This window comes from Trachemys scripta, chromosome 5 (genome assembly GCF_013100865.1).
Source record: "Trachemys scripta elegans isolate TJP31775 chromosome 5, CAS_Tse_1.0, whole genome shotgun sequence".
In the NCBI taxonomy this organism is placed as follows: domain Eukaryota; kingdom Metazoa; phylum Chordata; order Testudines; family Emydidae; genus Trachemys; species Trachemys scripta.
Window position 1 is genome coordinate 106,152,530 of NC_048302.1, and position 21,729 is coordinate 106,174,258.

Here is a 21,729-nt window from a genome sequence, read left to right on the forward strand (position 1 = left end):
ACACAGAAATTCCCATTATATAGGAGCAGGATCTCTCTCCCTCTCCAGGTTCTCACAGTGACTCTAAAGAATATAAAATAAATAATATAGGATGAGGCTTGGATAGAAGACACCCAATGAAAATTTTAAAAAATTATTGATCTGGGTTTGGGGGAAAACTTAGTGGGAGTGGGGTGGAAGGGGGGGAATGTTTGTAGTTTCAAACTATTTTTAGTGTTGAAAGGCACTAGTTTAACCCATGAACACTGCATTTCTATCCACACCCAGTTTGCACACTGATTTTAATAGCTGGATAACACAGCAAAATGTGTATTACTATTATTATTTGTCAAAAGTGACCTGCCTTCCTCTCAACACTGTGTAAGGTTCTGTACATATGTAGGACCAAACGAGTGCTGCTTTGAAGGGCATGCAACTTAGACTTGTGCATTCTAATTCTGCTTTCTCTGTTTTGCTATCCAGTCCTCCTTTCTTTGTAATGTTTTTAATTTTGTATCATTATATTTATGATATTTCTTTGAAAATTGTAGGCATTATTTTTATGCTCATTTTTGACAAATTGTGATGGGATTTCTTTAAGCAAATCGTGTTTAAAATGTGTAACGATTGCAGCTGTAAAATTAATTTCATTTGTATTTAGTCAGGTGTGGGCACTGACAGTCAAACAATATCCAGCATGATAAGTGAGGATTCAAAAATAATTATGGGTTTCTGTTGTCTTCCATACTTTACTCCATTGTTTAATTTAACATGTAGGCTACTGCTAGTTTCGCTATACCAGGGTATCTCATTTTGTCTGCTGCTGCTTTTACTGTGCTGAGTCAGTAGCTACAACATAACCTTTTTTCTTTCTTAGGGTGCAAACAGTCTGAAAAACAGTTTTATCAGCACATGAAATGGTGGAACTTGTTGTCAACAGGAACTCTTAATCAAGTGGATCCTGACAGATTAGTAGTCTATTAGTCAAACCTCATTTTTTATATGTGAGAATATCTGTTTTTATTACGAGATGTAGTAAAAACAGAGATGCTCCATATATTTATAGGATTTGTGTGCTATAGGTAAATGCAGTATAATCTGCCTCTTTCACAAATTCAGCTCCTACTTGGAAAATTCCCCTCTTTAAGGGTGAGAAATATTTCACTCTGTCTGCTTGGCCCTACACGATATTTTCCCACCCTATGCTAATACCAGTCATACCGAATTGTTCTAATTAGAAACATGCTAGTTCTGTGAATTTGGATTTTAAACTGCTTTTTCATTATACCATATATTGAGATTCCCAAAAAAATTCACTGAGGAGTTAATAGCAGACTTAAAGAGGTTATAGGCCTATGTTTTATCCACTAAACCACCTAGTCCACACCTGGAATTGCGCCAAGGAGTACATCTGCTATATATCTCAATGAACAAACTATTCTGTTCTGTAAGATTGGTATCAGCAGGGTCCTCTGTTTCCAACCATGCACATTTGCTCTGAGTCATGAAATTAATTAATTGAAAAAAATTTATTGTAAAATAGAGCAGCAGTTCTGATTTACTAGACTTCTGTGCATTTGCAAATATTTTTCCCCCTATGGCTTGAGATATATTAACAGGTTTTGTTTCAATAGATGAACTAATGTACATGTTTTAAACAGTGATATCAAGAATTAAATACTTGTAAAGATTCTGGCATATTCTGTCATATTTATTTAGATTGATAATATGCATCTCTTGGTGCACCCACTGTATCGACTGTACTTGCCTCCTACCTTATGTACCAAGCAACCTTTTCTCATTCTATACTGAATCAACACTTCTTGAATGATCATACCCTGGCATGTTATTCTTCCATAAATGGTGCTGGGGCAGTGGAGAGGGCCTGATCCTGCTCCCATTAATTTCAGCGTGAGCAGGCCTCAGCCCTTAAACTGTGTTTTTGGACGGTTTTAGAATAAGAAGTGGTGTCTCTAGAAATAGGGCTGACTTTTAGTTCATTTTACACAGGAGTTCTTTTGTTGAAATTGATCAACTGGCTATCTCCCTGGCTGGCACCCAGATATTTTGTACTAGGTGCATTATCTCCATTAATAAATAAAAAAAAGTTAGACTCAGGTACGTCATGGTCAGGATTGATGGACCTCGGTAGGTTCACAGGGTCATTAAAGATTTGGAGAAAACCACAGATGTATGGGAAACTTTTTGAAGTTAAAAATCAATTGAAGTTTCGTGCCTAACTCCCCTTCATGCCTTTGAAAATCTCCTCCTACTTATGCATTTTGTCTTCAAGTGTGGAATAAGGCACTATTCAGTGTGAGACAGTCTCAGAGTTTGGCACACAGTAAGGGGGCATCAGTGAGACTCCCATTGACTTCAGCTGGAAAAGATCCTATGTGTGTATATATTCTGTTTCTCTTTGTACATATATTATCCATATAATACGATGGAATCCTGTGAAAGAATAATCACCCTCCTCACTCTCCCCATCATGTTCATCTCTATGAGTGGAATTTCAAAATGACCAGGGCTGGATCCTCAGGTCCTTACTTACTTATTTTTGTGTTGCTGAGTGTTTTTCCTTGTATCTAGAGCTTTGTATCGTGTGTGTTTGTAATTTTATGTATACATATAATCTATTATGATGAACAAAAAATGAGCTCTGGAGGGCCTGATTCTGTTAATTCTTTTAACTTCAATTGACTTAAATAGTTAAATATGTGTAGTAAACTGAACTATATGAGTATTAATATTACAGCACATTAAAATATGGGAGTTGCCTTACCAAGTGGGGGCTCAGTGCTAAGTTGGAAGTAGCCTATTTTCAATATGAGTCAATATGAGTTTTGCTATCTATATGACTATTGCTGCTCTTTACCAGATAATTTGTGCTTTGTATGTCTAATATGTAACATGTTGATTAGTGTTTTTGTTATACTAGGAAGGTATTTATTTTATCATATGCCAGGTCTCTTGCAGATTAGTCTACTTGTATGCAGTTTATTAGACATATGGGGCAAGATTTTCAAAGGGGCCTCAACCTAACCTCTACTTAGGCATCTCTGCTTGTGTGTGTTTCTTGAGTAGACTTGTGCACATGGGTGAGAGGATTTACACATGTGATGGCCACCATCTTGGCTGACATATTGGGGATTGACCCAAAGACTTCCAAAGTTAAAAAGCATAAGCCAAGCCTCTCTAGTTGGGATTGAAACAGACTCATATAACAGACCTCTGTAAAATGAGCACAGATGGGGACTTGTAACACACTAACTAGTAGATTACGTATGCACAATTCCCTGTTGTCTAAATGGGTTTTGGATGTGTATATTTTATCATCTCTGCAGCTTACTGTGTTAAAAATTGTGTTTGCCCATGGAGAGTTGTACACACACAAGTGGAGATAGTGTTTTCAAAATGTCTTCAGGATTAATGGAGAACCTGATCATCCAGTTATTGTCTGAAACCATACACCCTGTGAATGCCCCCGCATACAATGTTATGTGTTTGTGTTTTTAAAGGTGATGGTTGTGGAGAGGATTATCTTTTCTCTGTTTACTTTATTAATCCAATTAAAAATATTCAAGACTAGGAAGTATTTTTCCGGTATTATGATCCCATTAGTTAAACAAAAGAGGTTATAAGCGCAGAAAGAAAACAGACTACAGAAGAAGTGGTGTAAATAACATACAATAACTATCAGTCTGCTCTGAAATGTAACTAAAAATGGCAACGTCTTACTCAGCAGATCTGCTCCCTATCTATTCCGTTAGCTCTGTTGATATTAGGGGTATAAATATACTTTTACTACTTTTTTACTTGTGGTAGTACTGCAGAGCCAACGAAGTTAAAGGAAAAGGAGCTGAATTCAGTTCTGACTCATGCATCATCTATCGAATTGTTAATTAAGGGCCAAAGTCTGCTCTATGATGTATGAACAGAACTTCCACTAAAACCAATTAATGTTGAACCTGTGTATCTCAAGGCCGAATTTGCAGGACCAAAATCTGCCCTCACTGATGGCAGTGGAGTTGCACAGATGTAAATGAGATCAGAATATGATCTGCAGGAACTTTCTGTTTCATGATACTATATGAGCCAGAAAGAATTCTGATTGATATTCATATCTCAGGATGTGTTCGCAGGTTGGCAGTTTGAAAATAATCATTTTGTTAAGTGAGAAAATTGGATTGGGAGTGAGACATAACAATAAACATGGAACCCCAAGATGCCATCTGTACATAGTCACTTTTCAAAGAAGAACGGCACCTTAAGAGCATTTTGTTTTTTATTGGGGAAGCATATTGTCTCGTTAATATTTTCAGGATTCTGCGAAAGAGAAGGCGAGGCATGTGATTTCATGCATAATCACCAGTTACTGTGTTGTATATTCTGCAGTCCTTTCATAAAGATGCCAGTAATGAAAGCAAGGGACTCAGTATGAGAAACAACTTTCTATTAGGGAGGAAGGCTTTCTAGAATAGATACTGAAGCAGCAAAGAACTGAAAGTGGTTTTTGAGAAGTGTTGACCTCCTTTCGTGCCACTTACTGTGAATTAAAGCTGTGAGTGAGAACTAGTTTGGGCATGTGGTACAGCACTTACAGCAACTGCTGCCAAGGAAAAAGATTTGTGTTTCTAAGGAAATGCAACAAAAGAAAATGGTTTAAGAGCCAGTAGCTGTCACAGTGTAAAAGTATCTATGTTCAGATAGGGAAAAAAAAGCTGAAATAGGTAATTTTATACACAGGTTGCAGTATGCTCTTATTCCGATAATGCAAAGTTCAAAAGCAAACAACTGTAAGCGTGCAAGGTTTAGCACATCTCATACCATTATAGCTTTCAAAGTCAAACTGGATAAAATCAGTTGTGACCTGCTCTATGCATGTGATTGCACCATGACTTGACTGTTGTTTGTCATTCCTTTGGGAGTTATTAGTAACAGCGAGCTACCATATGAAAGGGATATATTTAAGGCAAGGTAACTGAGTTTTCATGGCTACTTGGGAATCCTTTCTTAGCAAACCAAAAGGGAAAAATTGTCAGCGCTCCAAAACCAATGCTGCCAAACACTGTCAATTTCCACTACATTACGGTTATAAATATCTGGGGACATAAAGCCAGTTTACATACACTCAGTGATTTGTAGCAAGGATGTTTTGAGACTTGGTCATGCAATAAAGTGTCATTAAAGGACAAAAACCATAGGCAGAATGTGAAGGAAAATTACTTCTATATTTATACAGTGCCTTTAACTCTTTTTTCTCCCTTCAGTTGGAAAAGGAACCACCTGTCTCTCTTGCTTATATCAGACTGCTCCGTGGAGACATAAGGCTGTTGGAAAGCACATGATACTGTACATATTTACATCAAGCCCATATCTGATTGAGATTGGGCTTTGAGACCTGTGAGTTGACTAGTTTCTTCATCATACCTTTATGCATTAAATATGTGTTTGAACTCACTTGAAAGCCGTGTGATCTTATGATAGATGCATTTACGTAATAGTTAAATGACTGATCATGTGCTCTCCAACTCCTTTTCCATGCAAATCTTGAGGAAATTGAATATTATCTTATGCAGTGAAATGTCCTCAATAACAAATTACTGTTTAAAATAACCAATATTTGTATGTATATCAATTGCCTAGAAGATATTTTTGTCTGCTATTTGCATGATATGGAAAAGACTTTCACTAACAAGCGTTTTAAGCTACTTGGTGTTGTTTTCCCTTTGGAATGATCAGAAGTGTGCATATTTGGGGATGTATTTTCCGTCTCGCTTTTTTAAGCCAGCAAAGTATCTAATTTATGGAAGAAGAGAAGAGTCTGAAATAGTAACAGGGACTCAAGCTTGAACTAGCAAGGCTTTGAGCAGTTCTGGGAATCCTTATTCAGTAGCAATTGGTAAAAATGAAGGACTACATTATGCCCTTGGATTCACCATTCAGCTCTCACTCAAGGCAGTGGGAGCCAAATGGGAACATCTGACTGCAAAATTTGGCCCTAAGAGTTGTAATGTTCTCTTGTAAAGACATAACCTGTAATCAATGGGAGTTTTGTGTGCACAGGGACTGCAAAATCCGGCCCTTGGGGAGACACTGGCAAAGGGTCAGCCAAGGTTCTCTGTGCCACAGAATCACTGGTGCACCTCTACACAACAAGTTGAGTGAATCAGTTTCACATGGAGAACTTTTGAACCTATTGTGCACTAGAGAAGTGCTGACTGAGGGAAAACTTGAGGTGGGCTGGGTGAAAGGCAGTGGACCTGTGGATACATGAACCCTCACACAGCGAGCACAGAAGAACTCCGGACAATATTCAGCCGTAGTGTACTGCAGCCAAGTGGCCCATCCCACAATTGGGGAGTGACCTTTTCACTCTGAACAGCTACATATGGCCTGATTGTCAGGATTTCGTAGAATCATAGAATATCAGGGTTGGAAGGGACCTCAGGATGTCATCTAGTCCAACCTACTGCTCAAAGCAGGACCAATCCCCAGACAGATTTTTGCCCCAAATCCCCATTTGTATAGGAGTCAGGAATTTCATCCTTATGGGCTACATTCTACCACCCTTACTCATGATGGGGTTGCCTCAGTGATTTTGTTGGGACTGCTTGCTGAATCAGATACTACTCAATGTGAGTAAACGTGACACAATCTGGTCCTATTGCTTTGGCAGAAGGGCCATGTGCATTAATAGAAGAAAGGACTGGAATGAGGCCTATAGGTGGGATTTTCAAAAGCACCTAAATCACTTAGGAGCAAAAATGCTCTTGAAAATCAATGGGACTTATTCTCCTAAGTGACTTAAGCACTTTTGAAAATCCCTTGCTATGGGCCAATGCCTAGAGCTTGGCTCTTGGGATCACATGATAAGATAAAAATCTCCACTTTCATTTTTAAAAGTATGTATCTAGCCAAGAAATGCTTGAAAATATGAACTTATAGCCCCACATTGCCCTAATTCAGCCCTGACAGAAGGATGACTAGCCTGTGCTTCTCTTTGTTATTTTTTAGAGCACAGAAGATAGGGCTGGAAAGGAGCTCCTGGATCATCTATTCCAGGGGTCTCAAACTCAATTTACCTTAGGGCCTGTGCCAGTCCTCAAATCCTCCCAGTGGGCCAATGTCACTCATGCCGCCCAAAACCCACCCCCCCAAAAAACTCCACTCCCCACCTGCCTAAGACTCTGGGATGGAGTTTGGGTGGGGGAGGAGGTCTTAGGTAGGGGATCGGGGTACAGACTCTGGGAGGGAGTTTGGGTGCAGAAGGGGTGAGAGGTTGGGCTCTGGGAGGGAGTTTGGGTAGGGGAGGGGGTCTACGTGCTGGCTCTGGGATGGAGTTTGGGGGCTGGGGAGGTGGGAAGGGGTTGCAGACTCTAGGAGGGAGTTTGGGGGCTGAGGGGGGTGGGGATCGGGTGCAGGCTCTGGGAGGGAGTTTGGGGGCTGGGGGAGTGTGGGGAGGGGGTGCAGGCTCCGGGATGGGGTTGGGCATGCAGCGCTTACCTGGGGCTCCAAGGTGGGGTGGGTCAGGGGGCCTCCATGCGCTTCTGCCCCCAGGCACCGCCCCCGCAGTGTCCCATTGGCTGCAGGGGCGCTCGGGGTGGGGGCAGCACGCGGAGGCACAGTCCTGCCCCTGGGCTTCAGGGAGGGGCTGGCAGCCACTGGAGCGAGCAGACAGATGCCGCTCAACTCTGCTGCGCTGCTGGGGCCCCTGAGGGGGCGCGCCCAGGGCAGCAGGTGGGGCCAAGGGAGAGACCCGGCCCCAAAACTGCTGGAGCCCTGCAGGTCACATTGGGGAGGCTTGCGGGCTGCAAGTGGCCCATGGGCTGGGAGTTTGAGACCCCTGATCTATTCCATTCCCATGTGTTAGCGCAGAAATCTCTTGTATACTAAACCCCTCAGTGCTGTAATATATGATTGATATTAATTAGGTTTTTGCAAAGTACTGCACTCCTCAACTTGAACTGAACCAGAAATAAATATATTGCCATATATTAACATTTTATTAGTTGAGAAGAAGAATAGGATGAAGGCACCTATGTGAAATCCAAAGTACAAGCTTCAGATTGAATTAATGCCAACAGTGCCTTGAGATTAATTTGGTTACTATGGGTACAGCATAAGAAATAGTATACCATAATGTAACTATGTTTACTGATTCATTTCTGGCATTAAAAACTAAAGCCACATTATATATGCAACAACAGTCTTTTTTCCTTGGAAGAAGAAGGCGGGTACATTTTAGTAATTAAAGTGAATGTTGCCCTCTGAAAAGTGCCAATGCTCTACTGGAAGAAAAGCTGTTATTCTCCTTCAGGATCTGCCCCACCACATGTAGCAGAGTGTGATATACCAAATGAGAACTGAGAAAAAAATGTCATCATCCCAGGAAGTTTCCAGTCTTCTACAGCTTCTTGTTAAGTTTCTTTTGTAACATGATGACCTCCATTTTATATGCCATTCAAGTGTATTGGTCAAATGTCACTTTCTAACATCATGTTTCTTCGTATCTCATCAGTATGTAAGAGATGGAACAAGTTTTGCATCTTAAGATGTTGAGAGCTGGGTAATAATAAAATAATGCAATGAAAGTACCATATATTCAGAAAGCAATTATTTTAAAGGGTTTCAGTTTTGACATGCTTAGATTAAGTATGAAGCTTTTGTTTCATATACTTGCTGTCAAGCATGTTGTTAAATACTGATACCACCTCCTAAGAGAACAACTTTTAAATTCCAAAATGCAAAGGATAAGCACTAAATATTTTGGTAGATATATTATGCCATAATGTCTACTGCGTTGTTCTTAATACAAAGCGCAGTAGGGCTTAATTAAAAAGTGATTGTACAATCTATCACAAACCTGCATTAGGGATATGGATGCCAAGAAAATTAAGTTGTATAGGTGGTGATAATGAAATCGATTTTTTATTGAATAGTTTTTATTTCTATGGCTTTGTTTTCTGTTCTTGCCTCTTTGTCAACAGTTAAGATATTCTCCATCCAAACTCTTTGAAAGAGCTAATTTGAGTCCATTGCTTCTTTGTTTGCATGTTTATGACCCATTTAAGTTATTTTGTTCATTTTTGATCTGTTAAAAATCTTGATAAACTTTTGACTCAGAGAATCAGTGCAGAAGAGTATGACAATAAACAAAGAAAAGCAAGGCCTTCAGATCTTGTTTTTGCTAGTTCCTCCAAAGGAATATGCAGGTAACTACCAGCACAAAGTTTATTTTGATTTCATGTAAGCAAAATTCATGGAAAAACTAAAAGGCACCAGGTACAACCTGAGATATTACTTCACTGACTAACCCCATAATAAGTAATGGTCTGGCATGAAAACAGAGAGCAGTAATGAAGATGAAACTATACTTCTTGTAGTGTAAGAGACAGTGAGGAATGTAAAATGAAAGTAAGAGTCTACAAAAGCTAGGCCAGATTTATCTCTGGTGTAACACCATCAACTTAAATTCCATCGATTTTTCAATTCCATTGGCACTCCAGTCATTGGAATTACACCAGGGATAAATTTGACCCTTTCTACTAAAGCCAAGCACAGTTATTATATACAAAACAAAATGTAAGGAAATAGTCATTGTGTGCTCTGGCATGTAATAATTCCTCACCAAATAGTAAGTCAATCAGGGTTGAATGTGCTGTTTGAGAAGTCACATTATTAAATATTTAGAAATGGATCTGAAGCAAACTAAACAATAAAACAGTAATGATTTGAATATATCCTTTCTTCTTTCCTCTCTCCTTTTTTATACTTTAAAGAAGTTGGTGTTTGCAAAATACAGAGCTGGGCTTTCCTAAGCAGAACTCTGGGATCAGCCAGCACAGCTTCATTTTCATATCTTAAGTTCTCATGTTCAGTTTTGCCACAGTGTCCTTTATGCTGTGCACTCAAACAGCACAACAAAGAGGAAATACTGCTTTAAATGATCTTGCTGCTCGTCCCGAATCCACATATTGCAATGCACTGCACATCGCAGCTAGCAACTCCTGTCGTGCTTTGGCGCAATATGCAACGTGGGATAATGTAATAGAGAAGACAAGCACAGCACAAGGCACTGAAAGCCATAAGAAGCACAGAAAACTTACGTTTCTGGTATGCAGCAGTACAGATATTTGAAAGGTTAGGTTCTGTCTATTTTTAGCATTGGGACTGATCTAAAAATGAGGGTGATGTAAAAATTACATGTCTCTCTCCTGGTTTGTCAGAGATTTTGAACAAAATGTATAAAAGATACTGCTCTCTAAATCAGATGAGATTTTTTGAAGTAAAGCTGTGCCTTTTATTTAGAAGAGAACCTTTTATACCCTTGATTAAAATACCTTTACTGTCTATTTCACTGTCAGATGAGCATTTTTAGACTTAAGCAAAATTAAAGAAATATGACTTTCCCACTTATTGTTTGGGAAGATTTATTCCCTTGTGTAAATGACTTTTTTTAAAAAATTGGTAAGGCATTTTCTCTGGTATAAAATAAATCTGAAGATAAATTATCTGTACTGGTTAATATCCCCTATCATTAAAATGGCTAAATGAAAATCAAACATGTTGTTATTTAGTGCCTGCATCCCTTTCATGGGAAACAAAATTGAACATGTATATTGGGCAGGAATTGCCAGCTACGCTACGATTTATAGCGCTGTCCGGGGCTTGGATTAACCTTTTACCATGTGTTTCCCCCACCCTATCCTAAAACTGTCAGCACTCTATCCCTAAAGTATATGTTTGTGGTTGGATTTGCACACTCCCATTCAGCTTTAAAAGAAAATCTGCAAACAATGTAATATTATATTGAGCTGGAGCACAAACGCTTTTCCATTTCTTTGTAAACAGGGCTGCATATGAGAATGAAACAGCTGGAGATATACCTTCACAAAACCCCTTGGGATGCTTCTTAGTCATTTCTCCATTGTATGCAGTTTTGGTTTAATAAATTGGTAATAATATTATGATTAAATGCTCTCTGGTTTTGGTTTGTTTGCCTTTTTTTTTCTTTTTTACATGCAGGATCTACTTGAAATTCATAAATTAAAATAAACTTCAAATTTAGCAGCTTCCTATTTTTGGTTGGGTGGTTGGTTCTTTTTTGGTGGGAGAGGAAGGGTAAATCTGTGAACATAAGTGAAAGACTGATGCTACAGCCATGTCAAGGGTTTGGTGCAGGCACTGCTTCTGCTCATGCATCTCAGTCCTGATCTGCTGTTCCAGGTGTGGAGTTTTATTAAGCAGAGAATGCAAATATTGCTCAATTGTGTCAACTTGCCCAGGAGCTTTGCAGTGGGGAAGATATTCACTAGGGACAAGCATGAGGCCAGCAAATTCATTTTACTTGTTGCCTGACATAGATTTGAACTTTAAATGGGTCTCCCTTATGGCTCATAATTTTGGCATTGAAATGATGAATGAGCAGGCATACAGAAGAGCTTTCAGGATAGGGCTGGTACATATTTAGTAAACAAATAGCAGACATTAACCTATTATGGACATAGTCAGTGTTATGTGCCTGAGGGAAGAGGACATTATAACAATACTAAACTTAGAAGGAATAAAGAAGTTCCAAGATGAGGTAGTAAAGGCTAATGCAATACCAGTTATGGAACATTGCTACCTTCCCATTTTATTCAAGGAGAAAGCTCTGGAATATAGGAGGTTGAGCCACATCAAAATGAAACAAGGAAGAGTTTTTTGGAAGCGTTTCTGCTCCGAATTCTCTTGTCTCCATCTCCAGTGATAAGGCCTATTGAAAGCCCACTGAAGTCAATGGAAAGACTCCCCTTCACTGCAGTAGGTTTTGGATCAAGCCTATGGTAACAATTTTCAACACGGCCTTTCTAACTACATTTCTAAAAGGCTAATGTAGTGCCCATCTTTAAAAAAGGGAATAAGGAGGATCCGGGGAACTACAGGCCAGTCAGCCTCACCTCAATCCCTGGAAAAGTCATGGAGTAGGTCCTCAAGGAATCAATTCTGAAGCACTTAGAGGAAAGGAAAGTGATCAGGAACAGTCAGCATGGATTCACCAAGGGCAAGTCATGCCTGACTAACCTAATTGCCTTCTATGAGGCGATAACTGGGTCTGTGGATGAGGGGAAAGCAGTGGATATGTTATTCCTTGACTTTAGCAAAGCTTTTGATACGGTCTCCGACAGTATTCTTGCCAGCAAGCTAAAGAAGTATGGGCTCGATGAATGGACTATAAGGTGGATAGAAAGCTGGCTAGATCATTGGGATCAACTGGTGGTGATCAATGGCTCCATGTCTAGTTGGCAGCCGGTTTCAAGCGGAGTGCCCCAAGGGTCGGTCCTGGGGCTGGTTTTGTTCAATATCTTTATTAATGATCTGGAGGATGGCGTGGACTGCACTCTCAGCAAGTTTGCAGATGACACTAAACTGGGAGGAGTGGTAGATACACTGGAGGGTAGGGATAGGATACAGAGGGACCTAGACAAATTAGAGGATTGGGCCAAAAGAAACCTGATGAGGTTAAACAAGGACAAGTGCAGAGTCCTGCACTTAGGATTGAAGAATCCCATTCACTATTACAGACTAGGGACTGAATGGCTAGGAAGCAGTTCTGCAGAAAAGGATCTAGGGGTTACAGTGGATGAGAAGCTGGATATGAGTCAACAGTGTGCCCTTGTTGCCAAGAAGGCTAACGGCATTTTGGGCTGTATAAGTAGGGGCTTTGCCAGCAGATCGAGGGATTTTTATCATTCCCCTTGAGTCGACATTGGTGAGGCCTCATCTGGAGTACTGTGTCCAGTTTTGGGCCCCACACTACAAGAAGGATGTGGAAAAATTGGAAAGAGTCCAACGGAGGGCAACAAAAATGATTAGGGGTCTGGAGCACATGACTTATGAGGAGAGGCTGAGGGAACTGGGATTGTTTAGTCTGCAGAAGAGAAGAATGAGGGGGGATTTGATAGCTGCTTTCAACTACCTGAAAGGGGGTTCCAAAGAAGATGGATCTAGACTGTTCTCAGTGGTACCAGATGACAGAACAAGGAGTAATGGTCTCAAGTTGCAGTGCGGGAGGTTTAGGTTGGATATTAGGAAAAACTTTTTCACTAGGAGGGTGGTGAAGCATTGGAATGGGTTACCTAGGGAGGTGGTGGAATCTCCTTCTTAGAGGTTTTTAACGTCAGGTTTGACAAAGCCGTGGCTGGGATGATTTAGCTGGGAATTGGTCCTGCTTTGAGCAGGGGGTTGGACTAGATGACCTCCTGAGGTCCCTTCCAACCCTGCTTTTCTATGATTCTATGATTCTAACGGCCTCTTTTCAACTTACTGCACATCACTTTCCCCCCAAAATGTCTAGACACGTGGTTTGGATAAAGTAGAAACCAAAAAAAAAAAAAAAAATTGAGCTTGAATCCGATCATAGAATATGAAGGTTGGAAGGGATTTCAGGAGGTCATCTAGTCCAACCCCCTGCTCAAAGCAGGACTAATCCTCAGATAGATTTTTGCCCCCAATCCCTAAATTGTCCCCTCAAGGATTGAACTCACAGCCCTGGGTTTAGCACACCAATGCTCAAACCGCTGAGCTATCCCCCACCAATCTTTTAGAGCATTGAAAATGTGTGGCCAACTTTCCTCCCATTGTATTTCATTTCTCTACACTGTCCTTTGGCCCTGGTTTTAAGCTAGACATGCCAAAATCGTGAACCAAACCTCACTAGAGGTGGGTGAACCACAGAAGGTTTGGAGTTTTCATTCGTTTGAGTAAAGACCCAAAAGTTGGCATGCTCACCTGAAGGTTAATTAAATGATCTGAATGGGGTCTTGCACATTTAGCCATTCGGATTAATTGTGCTGATCAAAGAATAAGGTTTGAAAGAATACCTAGACTTTCAAATGCTATCAGTTGGATACCAGGAAACTTTTGAAGATTCATCCAGCACATGTTTACATATTGCAAACTGTAACGCAAGGAGAGCTATGGCTAAAAATAACACTTGGGCTCAGTTATGGCTGTCAGGAACAACACTGGGTAAGGGTTCATGTGAAGCTGCTCCTCCAGGAGACATTGTTCCTAAGTGAGAATCTGTTGGCCCATGCAGAGAGTGGACAGCGCCTTGACCCTGCCTCCTCCTGGCTGATCTCTGCCATATTTGATGTATCTTATGCCTGCAGGAGCATGAGGAAAGACCATTCTCTGCACTTACGGTCATTCAGAGACTAAGCTGGTGCCAGCTGCTGAATGGGATAAACTTCCTGTACCCTTTCCACACTTTTTCCTTCCCCATACTTGCTTACTCAGAAGTCAGGCACAACCTGGCTCTTTATATGGTGCAAAATCAGACTTTTTAATTCCCATTGTTTTTGTATATTTTATTTTCCTTTGTGTTCATAAAAACCATATCTATGCCCCGTATTACAACAGTTAGGTCAAATGACTACCATTTAGAATTATTTCCACCTTATACTTTGTTTTAATATAAAAAATGCCACGAGCAAGGCCCAAGAAAAAAGGCTGACTCAGTTCCACGGAGCTCTGTCTGAGGAAGTTTTTATTTGAACATGAGAGATGTGTCGGTAAGGCTGTCTGTCATCTCTAGTTTATTAAAAAAAAATTGCTAGGAGGCACTAAAGCTGTCCATGGCCTTTCCCTCTGTTCCTTCCCTCAAAGGTGCTTCATTCACGTTGACTTTACTATAGCTGTTTTGTGTAAAACAAGATTTGATTTTAGAGCATTTAAAGATTAGTGTTCTTTTCAGTACTGTGCTGTGTACACTCCAGTGAAACCAATTCCCCAGCCATTTTACAGAACAGACAAAGTTAGAAAGCTATCTGATGTTTCCCCCCATTAGATACAGTAATGCTTTGAAGTAGAGATGGTAAGGAAGGGTGTCGTGCTTGCCTGTAGCAATGGGAACTCCCCAACATTTTGGTTTGTGCTTGGAGATCCCAGCCCCATGAGCAAGTGACCACATTACAAAACCATCTCCAAAACTGAGTCGAATTGGCACCAGCAGAATGGTCAAGGATTGAATGGCCACTGAGCCTGAGCTGTCCTTTGCAGTCCAGAGTTGAGGTACATCTTTGGAATGTTATGAAGAAGCTTCCTCTGCTATCACCCATCCTGTAGCTCTACCAAGGACTCAATTTCCATGGTTTTTAAACTCCTCTTTTGCAAGCGCTACCTTTGCATACAAACATTTTTTTTTTAAGGAAACAAAAATTTGCATAACTGTATGCTTCCTATTCAATACTTGGAAGGCAGCATTTCTCAAATGTTATGTCAGCTGTATATGAATATATGTCACATAGAATCAGTGAAAATGGCACCATGACCAGTTCAAATGTGTCATCTCAGGAGAGAAGAAAATGCATACCCCTATAATGGTTTATTAGAGAGGTTTAGCCAAGTTCTCATAGACTAGTTCAAATGCACCCTGAGCGCACCAGGGACTCTTTAATGTGCAATAATGCAAATCTTAAAATGATGCCCATTTTTTGGCTTAGTGGGTGGATATGGGGCTCTTTAGATGACATCTATGAAAATGGTATTATGCTCCCCTTTAGAAATGTACAGAGTTAATTTGCCTTAGAGAGAAACCCATCTAAAAATAGATTTAATATTGTTAATAGTCATATATTTTAGTATTTACAATACTGAGCACCAATAGTGTACACAGCATTGTACAGATACTGAGGGGATTAGAGTCCTTGCCCAAAAGAGTTTACTCTTAATACACCTTAAGAGTACTTTAGGTGAGAATGTTAGAACAGACTTAGCTCCTAAAAAATTGCCCCAGGGTTACACCAAGGCACCTAGTATGCTCCATATGACACCAGATATTGAGGTTATCCTACTTAGGCTATTCTCAGAACAAGTCAGAAAAATATTGATCATTGTTAATGAAAAACAATGGAAGAAGTTTCTAGAAGTTACTATGAGAGCTTAAGGGAAATTAAGTTCCGACTGACGCTAATAAGTGTAACCAGGAGAATCTGGATGGGATTTTCCAAAGCACTTACTTATGAGAGTTAGGAGAACAAGTATTATCCCTTAGGTGTGTTTGGAAATCCCACCTTTGGAACTGTTGCCTGGCTGTTTCTTGTGTTGGAAGAGCAATTGAACACATGGAAAAGTGCAATAACAGTAAAGTGTTCAGCCTGCTGTATGGAAATGGTGCTTTTGAACACTTGGGGCCAGACTGAGTGGGAATGCAACTGAAGAACTTGCAAGACACTTGCCCCTAGTGCCCACAGTCAGTCTCTGCATGCTTCCTAGGGACTTAAGAAAAATGGATTTTTTTAAACGGGGAGCGGGAGGGGATTAAAGAAAGAGAGAGAAAAATAACTCAGTGATTCCCATCCCATTGCTATAACAAAGAGGTATCAACAGCGATCTGGGGTCCTAGTCCTGGAACAGACTCTTTGCAGGCATTTTCCTGTGCTGGTGTAGAGCACCACTGACTATAATGGAGTTCTACTCAGGTGTAAGAGTCTGCCCAGGTGCAACAAGTTGCAAAACTGGAGTCTGTCTTCCTTACTAGCAGGAAGTATCCGGGTTTTTTTTGTTTTTTTTCTAAATCTGCTCTCAACCCCTTATAAAGGTTTCTATAGGAAACTGACTCCTTTATGTGGTTCAGCTTCCCAAGACTGAAAAATTCTAAGCTCGCAGGTGTGATATAAGAAAATGGGTACATTTCTTTAGAGATTAGGCTTTCTTTAAAACAGTGATACCAGAATGAAAGACATTGGTCGTACTACTTTTGATGAGGCTGACAAACTGGGGTTTTTTGCTGTTTATAGCGAATATAGGTTCTGGAAAAACATGTGTTCCAAAAGTTAGGTAAAACCTATTATAACAAGCATATTATTATACAGTCAATTTTTGTTGGTGACAAATCCCTTACTCTTGTCTTGTTTTAATAATATTCACTAATAAATAATTTCACAATGTTTATTAAGGGGAGATTTCAGAAATGCCCAAGATAGTTAGGAGTCTTACTATCTTAGTAAGGACTTAGGCTCCTAAATCATTTAGGCACTTTTGAAAATCTTCCCCTAAACTTTCAGTCATAAAGGGCCATGACTGTGAAACCCTTACTCCCACTGATGAGCACTTCATCTGGTAACTGTTCATCTTCAGGGCAGTGGGGTTACTCACGTCTGTAAATATTTATCAATGTGAGTAAGGGCTGTGTAGTTGGGCTCAAAGTATGTGAAAGTATCTGTTTTTAGACCTGATGTTGGCCAAACTCCCATTGTCTTCAGTGGTGGAGGACTGAGGCCATTGTACCAGTATTGGAGATAGACAAAGATCTTTTACCCATTTTTGACTCTCTGGAACATCACAGGTTCAAGATGTTATTGGGTTCCAGTTCTGCTTAGAGCAGACTGGTAGAAAAAAGGAGCAGAGAAGAAAAAATCTAATAGGGCAAAAATGCAACACATGGCTGGCAGAGTGGTAAACAAATGCAAAGTGAAGAGGGGTAGAGGGAACATTTCTAATAAAAAAATAGTACAGTATATATACTTTATATAGGACACCCATTTGTGCTATCTTAGCTTCTGAACAGTGTTCTTCTGTCCTTTATACATAGCACAGGCTTATCTTACATAAAAAAAAAATTGTATGACTCCTGGGGGAGGTACTGGAAATGAGTTTAAATTCCATGAAAACTGGTTTGTAAACTGTAACTTGCTGAGACTCTAACATGTGATTTGTGAAACCTAATAGTTTGCTCATCATTAGACTGCAGCATCTCCTCTAATAAAGTAGCTAAATCTGTTGAGTATCAGGAACATACAGTACTTGGTTGGGGGGAGGGCATGAGTACATCCCTTGTTGATCAATGGCACGGGTGAGAGAAAAGGGTATTAGAAGAAAGAGATCGAGTGAAGGATGTGTGCAGAAAAAGATTGCAGGACTAGAAATAGGTTCCTAGAAGAAGAAAAAGCAGAATTTTGGAAGCACAGTGAAGCAGAGATGGCATGCTTGGGAAGCAGAGGAAGAGAAATGGCAGTCAACAGAGTGCTGGCCTCACAAGAGGGAGGGAAAAAACAGTGCCAAGAAGGCCTGAAGTCTTTACCATAAAATCTTTCTGACTGAGGAGATTTTTTGTTTCACATGATGCTGTAGGGCAGTCTAATTAGTTTGAAAAGTCTACTTGTAATGAGTGTGTCTTCAGTAACTGCCTAGGAAACACATTTGTTCAGCTTTTAGCATTTACGAAGCATTAGGGGTGAAAGTCACTGAAACTGGCACAAGGAGGTGTAAGAATCCAGGTTTCTTCGGGAAGGGTAGCTTTAATTTCTACTGTCGGCATCCATTAGAGGCTGCGTCTTCATGTGTAAAGGCTGCACAATCATATGAACCCATCTTTTACTTTGGAGTAGCCTCCATAAGCTACCAACCTGTTGGAAGGCAGTTTGGGGCCATTGTCTTCTTCCTTGATAGATGTGGCCCTGCCATCGCTCTTTACTCTGCATGAACAATAGGAGACTCTAATCCCATAATTTAAAACCCTCTGTCTACACAATTGCTTATGATCACTTCAAAACTATTTTCCATCATGATATACTATTGTAACTTTGTTTTGCATTACATATATGGTTGGTTACAAACCATGTTTAAGGACATTGATATAAGATATCTAATGGGCAAGTTCATGGTAAAATTTGAGCTAGACAGTTCTTTAAAAGGTAAGCCATAACAGACTGAGAACCCTTGTTTAAACCATGTTATCTGGAATCGTGTTGGAAAAATGGTTCTCAAGTACAGTTTGGTCAGAACATTCCTTGACATCCATTCTGGAAAATTGTTACTGCAAGAATAGGTCAAGCCAAAGTGTGGATGGGCCATAAGTAAAGCTCTAGAGGCCCCTATGCTGTTATTAGTTGTTGCTGGTACTATCCACTACATGCTAGGAAAGTTCTCCCATCTCTAAAGCTTGTATGAAATCACCACAAAGGTTACAGTTTGTGTTTATCAGTTTATTTGCTAATTTGAAGCAAAAGCAATGAAGTGGAATTGTAGAAAATAGAAACAACACAAGCAGGTCAAAATATCCAAAACAGCAATATAAAATGTTCCAGTGTAAATACATTTCTATAAAAGGTGTGAATGTAACTTTAAAAAAAAATGATGGATTCTGTACAGTCAATGAACACAATTATAAGTAGGTATTGAAGGAGAATATTCCACCAAGCATGGATCCACTGATAATAATTAATAAGAATCTACTCCACTTCAGTCAGTTGGGTGCCCAACATTATTTCACAGTTGACTGTTCTGAGGGTAGAGGTAATGACCTTTGCCCCAGATCTTAATAATTTACTGCAGTTTTATCATTAAATCAGCATATAATTGGGAAGGAAATTAGGTTTTTTTCATGGTGAGAGCCAAGTAATACCGTTAATTTAATCATTTGTAGGAAAAGGCTTTCTGTAGTCACAGGGTATTTTGTTGTGGGGTTTTTTAATTAAGTAAAGTAAAAACAATGTCATTTTTTGTCATACATGTTTGATGAAAATATGACAGTGTGATGTGATTTGCAACTTAAACACAAGCAGGGAAATCTGTACTTCTTTTCAAATCCGGCAACAATAAATTGTCAAATAAGCCAAGTGTTTTCCTGTGACTTGTTACAATTTTTGGAATGCATTTAGTATCTGAAAAATAACCTCTTGCAGCCTCTTTTTGTCTTTTCTCTCTGCAAAATCTCTATAGCTTGATAATAACTACATTCATTTAGCATTTAGAATAATCAAGTTTGCAAATAACTTAACAATGAAAATGAATATAGCAAGGAGAATGACCAATTATGGTTTTGTGACTATAACTAGCAGGACAGCATGACTCATATCTAGCACTTATATTTTGCAAACTAGACTTTTGAATCCAGCTAATTAAAAAGACAAAGACACAACTTTTTTAAAAATGAAAAGGCAGGTGGAAATGGTTAAACAAGACCTTTTTTTTTTTCTGTTGTGGGAAATGTTCTGCAGTTATGTTTGGTACCTTCAGTTTGTTATGTATTCAGTGTGTAGTGTCATCATAAACCAGTTGCACCTGCAGCAGCTCCCATTGTCTCAGAGAGAGAGCTGTAAAAGGCTTAAAGAAGAAACACTTCTGTTAATAGCATGTCGTGTTTTCACATGACAACGAGAGCATTCTTGTTTTTAAACAGAAAATGCACAGCCCAGGTCAGTGAGGTTGGAATATAGTGTTTATACAAAAATGCACCCTGAGGCAGCACCGAGGAAATACTACTTATATGAAAATGCAGACAGGAATCTGAGCAGTTATGGGCAGGACTACAACAGTTGTATTTAATAACAGTGTTTTCCAGGATGCCTGCATGAGAAATGGCAACGATTAGAGAAGAGCTGAAAAAAGAAATCTGTATTTCAGTGGGAGCAGGATCAGGCCCCATCCCTTGTTTGTAGCAGATGCTAAATAAGTAAAGTAATGTGTTTGCATTGATGTTTGCAGCATCACTGTGAGGTACAATCTGTGTAGCTACCTTTGCTTGTAAAAAAAAAAAAAATTAGCTCCAGTGGTTATTGATCAGAAGTTTCTAATATGCTACATTTTAAAAAAAATACTCCACTAGGTATAAAATGACTAGTAAAAATTAATCATGCAGTAACTTTTTACACACCTCTCTAATAGCATTTCCAAATTAAACAGCACTAGTTAGCCAACCCTAAGTAGCCCACTTAGAATCAAGGTATTCAAAAAATACGTTTTAACTCATATTAGAGTTACTTCACTTTTGTCTTTGTAATCAATACAGCTTTGTCTGTTTGTTTTGGAAAAAAAAGAAATTAAAAAAAGATTGTAGGGGATTTTAGTAATATGGCAACAGCACAATTTAGGGGGGGTGGCATTAAAATCTGATTTTAATCACAGTGTGGTGCTGAAGACTCAAAGGTCTGAGTGGTTTTTAAAAAGATTTACTTCACTTAAGCCTAGGTCTGCCTCTGACTAGTGACGTCACTAGTTTTAGCAGCAGCACAAGAAGGCTGGGTGAGTGACAGCCCAGCCTACTTTTTAAATAGCTTTGTCATGTGACTGGGAACAGTAGTAAGACAGGTGCCTTCAGTTCACTCTCAGTAAGGGTCTAGTTGCCTGCATGAGTGTATGCTCTGTGTGAGACTGTGGATTGTAGTTTAAAAGCTATACTGCTGTCATTCAGGAGCTGGATGGCGTGGGACATGTGCAACCAGGACTCTGTATGGAGTGATATAGAGGTGAGCTTTGCATTATGAACAGTGTGAGAATTGTCTTGTGTGCAACCCTTCTGGTTATCTTGTGTGCAACCCTTCTGGAGGTAATTTTTTTTAAATGGAATAATTATAAAAGTATACTAGATATCATATGTTGGAAAGAAGTCTTATGTGAACCCCAGTAACTTTACTAATTTAAGGTTACTCTATGATGCCTTAAGCAAATCAAAGCTTAGCTGCTGTCATCAGTATCTCCTGCAGTTGGAAACTATTTTCATGTGCCTTTGGCTCGCTTTCCAGTCATATGCAATATTTATGCTCTAAGATATTGATATGAATCAGTGTCTGAAGTCTTTCCAGTGGCATTTAGTGGCCTGGTTGGAAAAATGCCATGTCTATTTATAATTAGATTAAGACTTTTTTTTAAAAGTTAAAATTAATCAGTGGTTTCATATTTTGATTTTTTTGTTTTGTTTTGTTTTGTTTTTTGCTATGCTCTGTTCAGGATGTTTCTCATTTATCACTTGCAGAACTGACA

At 39.5% G+C, this 21,729-nt stretch overlaps 1 protein-coding gene and 1 long non-coding RNA gene across 3 annotated transcripts in view; both read left to right on the top strand.

The window, feature by feature from the left end:
- The window catches only part of PPARGC1A (PPARG coactivator 1 alpha), a 496,095-nt gene that overhangs the window by 401,953 nt on the left and 72,413 nt on the right, over nt 1-21,729 (top strand). The window contains exon 1 of one of the 2 annotated variants that reach the window (XM_034770966.1): nt 21,046-21,215. The exons of the other annotated variant lie outside the window; for it this stretch is intronic. Within the exon in view, the coding sequence (XP_034626857.1) occupies nt 21,168-21,215 (48 nt within the window). The 5' untranslated portion in view covers nt 21,046-21,167. Of the gene's footprint in view, nt 1-21,045; nt 21,216-21,729 lie in introns of those variants that run through there. 2 annotated transcript variants of the gene reach the window in all.
- On the top strand, nt 9,776-10,960 carry LOC117877663. Its single transcript, XR_004645784.1, has 2 exons — nt 9,776-10,125; nt 10,837-10,960. It is a non-coding gene; the product is annotated as an uncharacterized LOC117877663 (long non-coding RNA).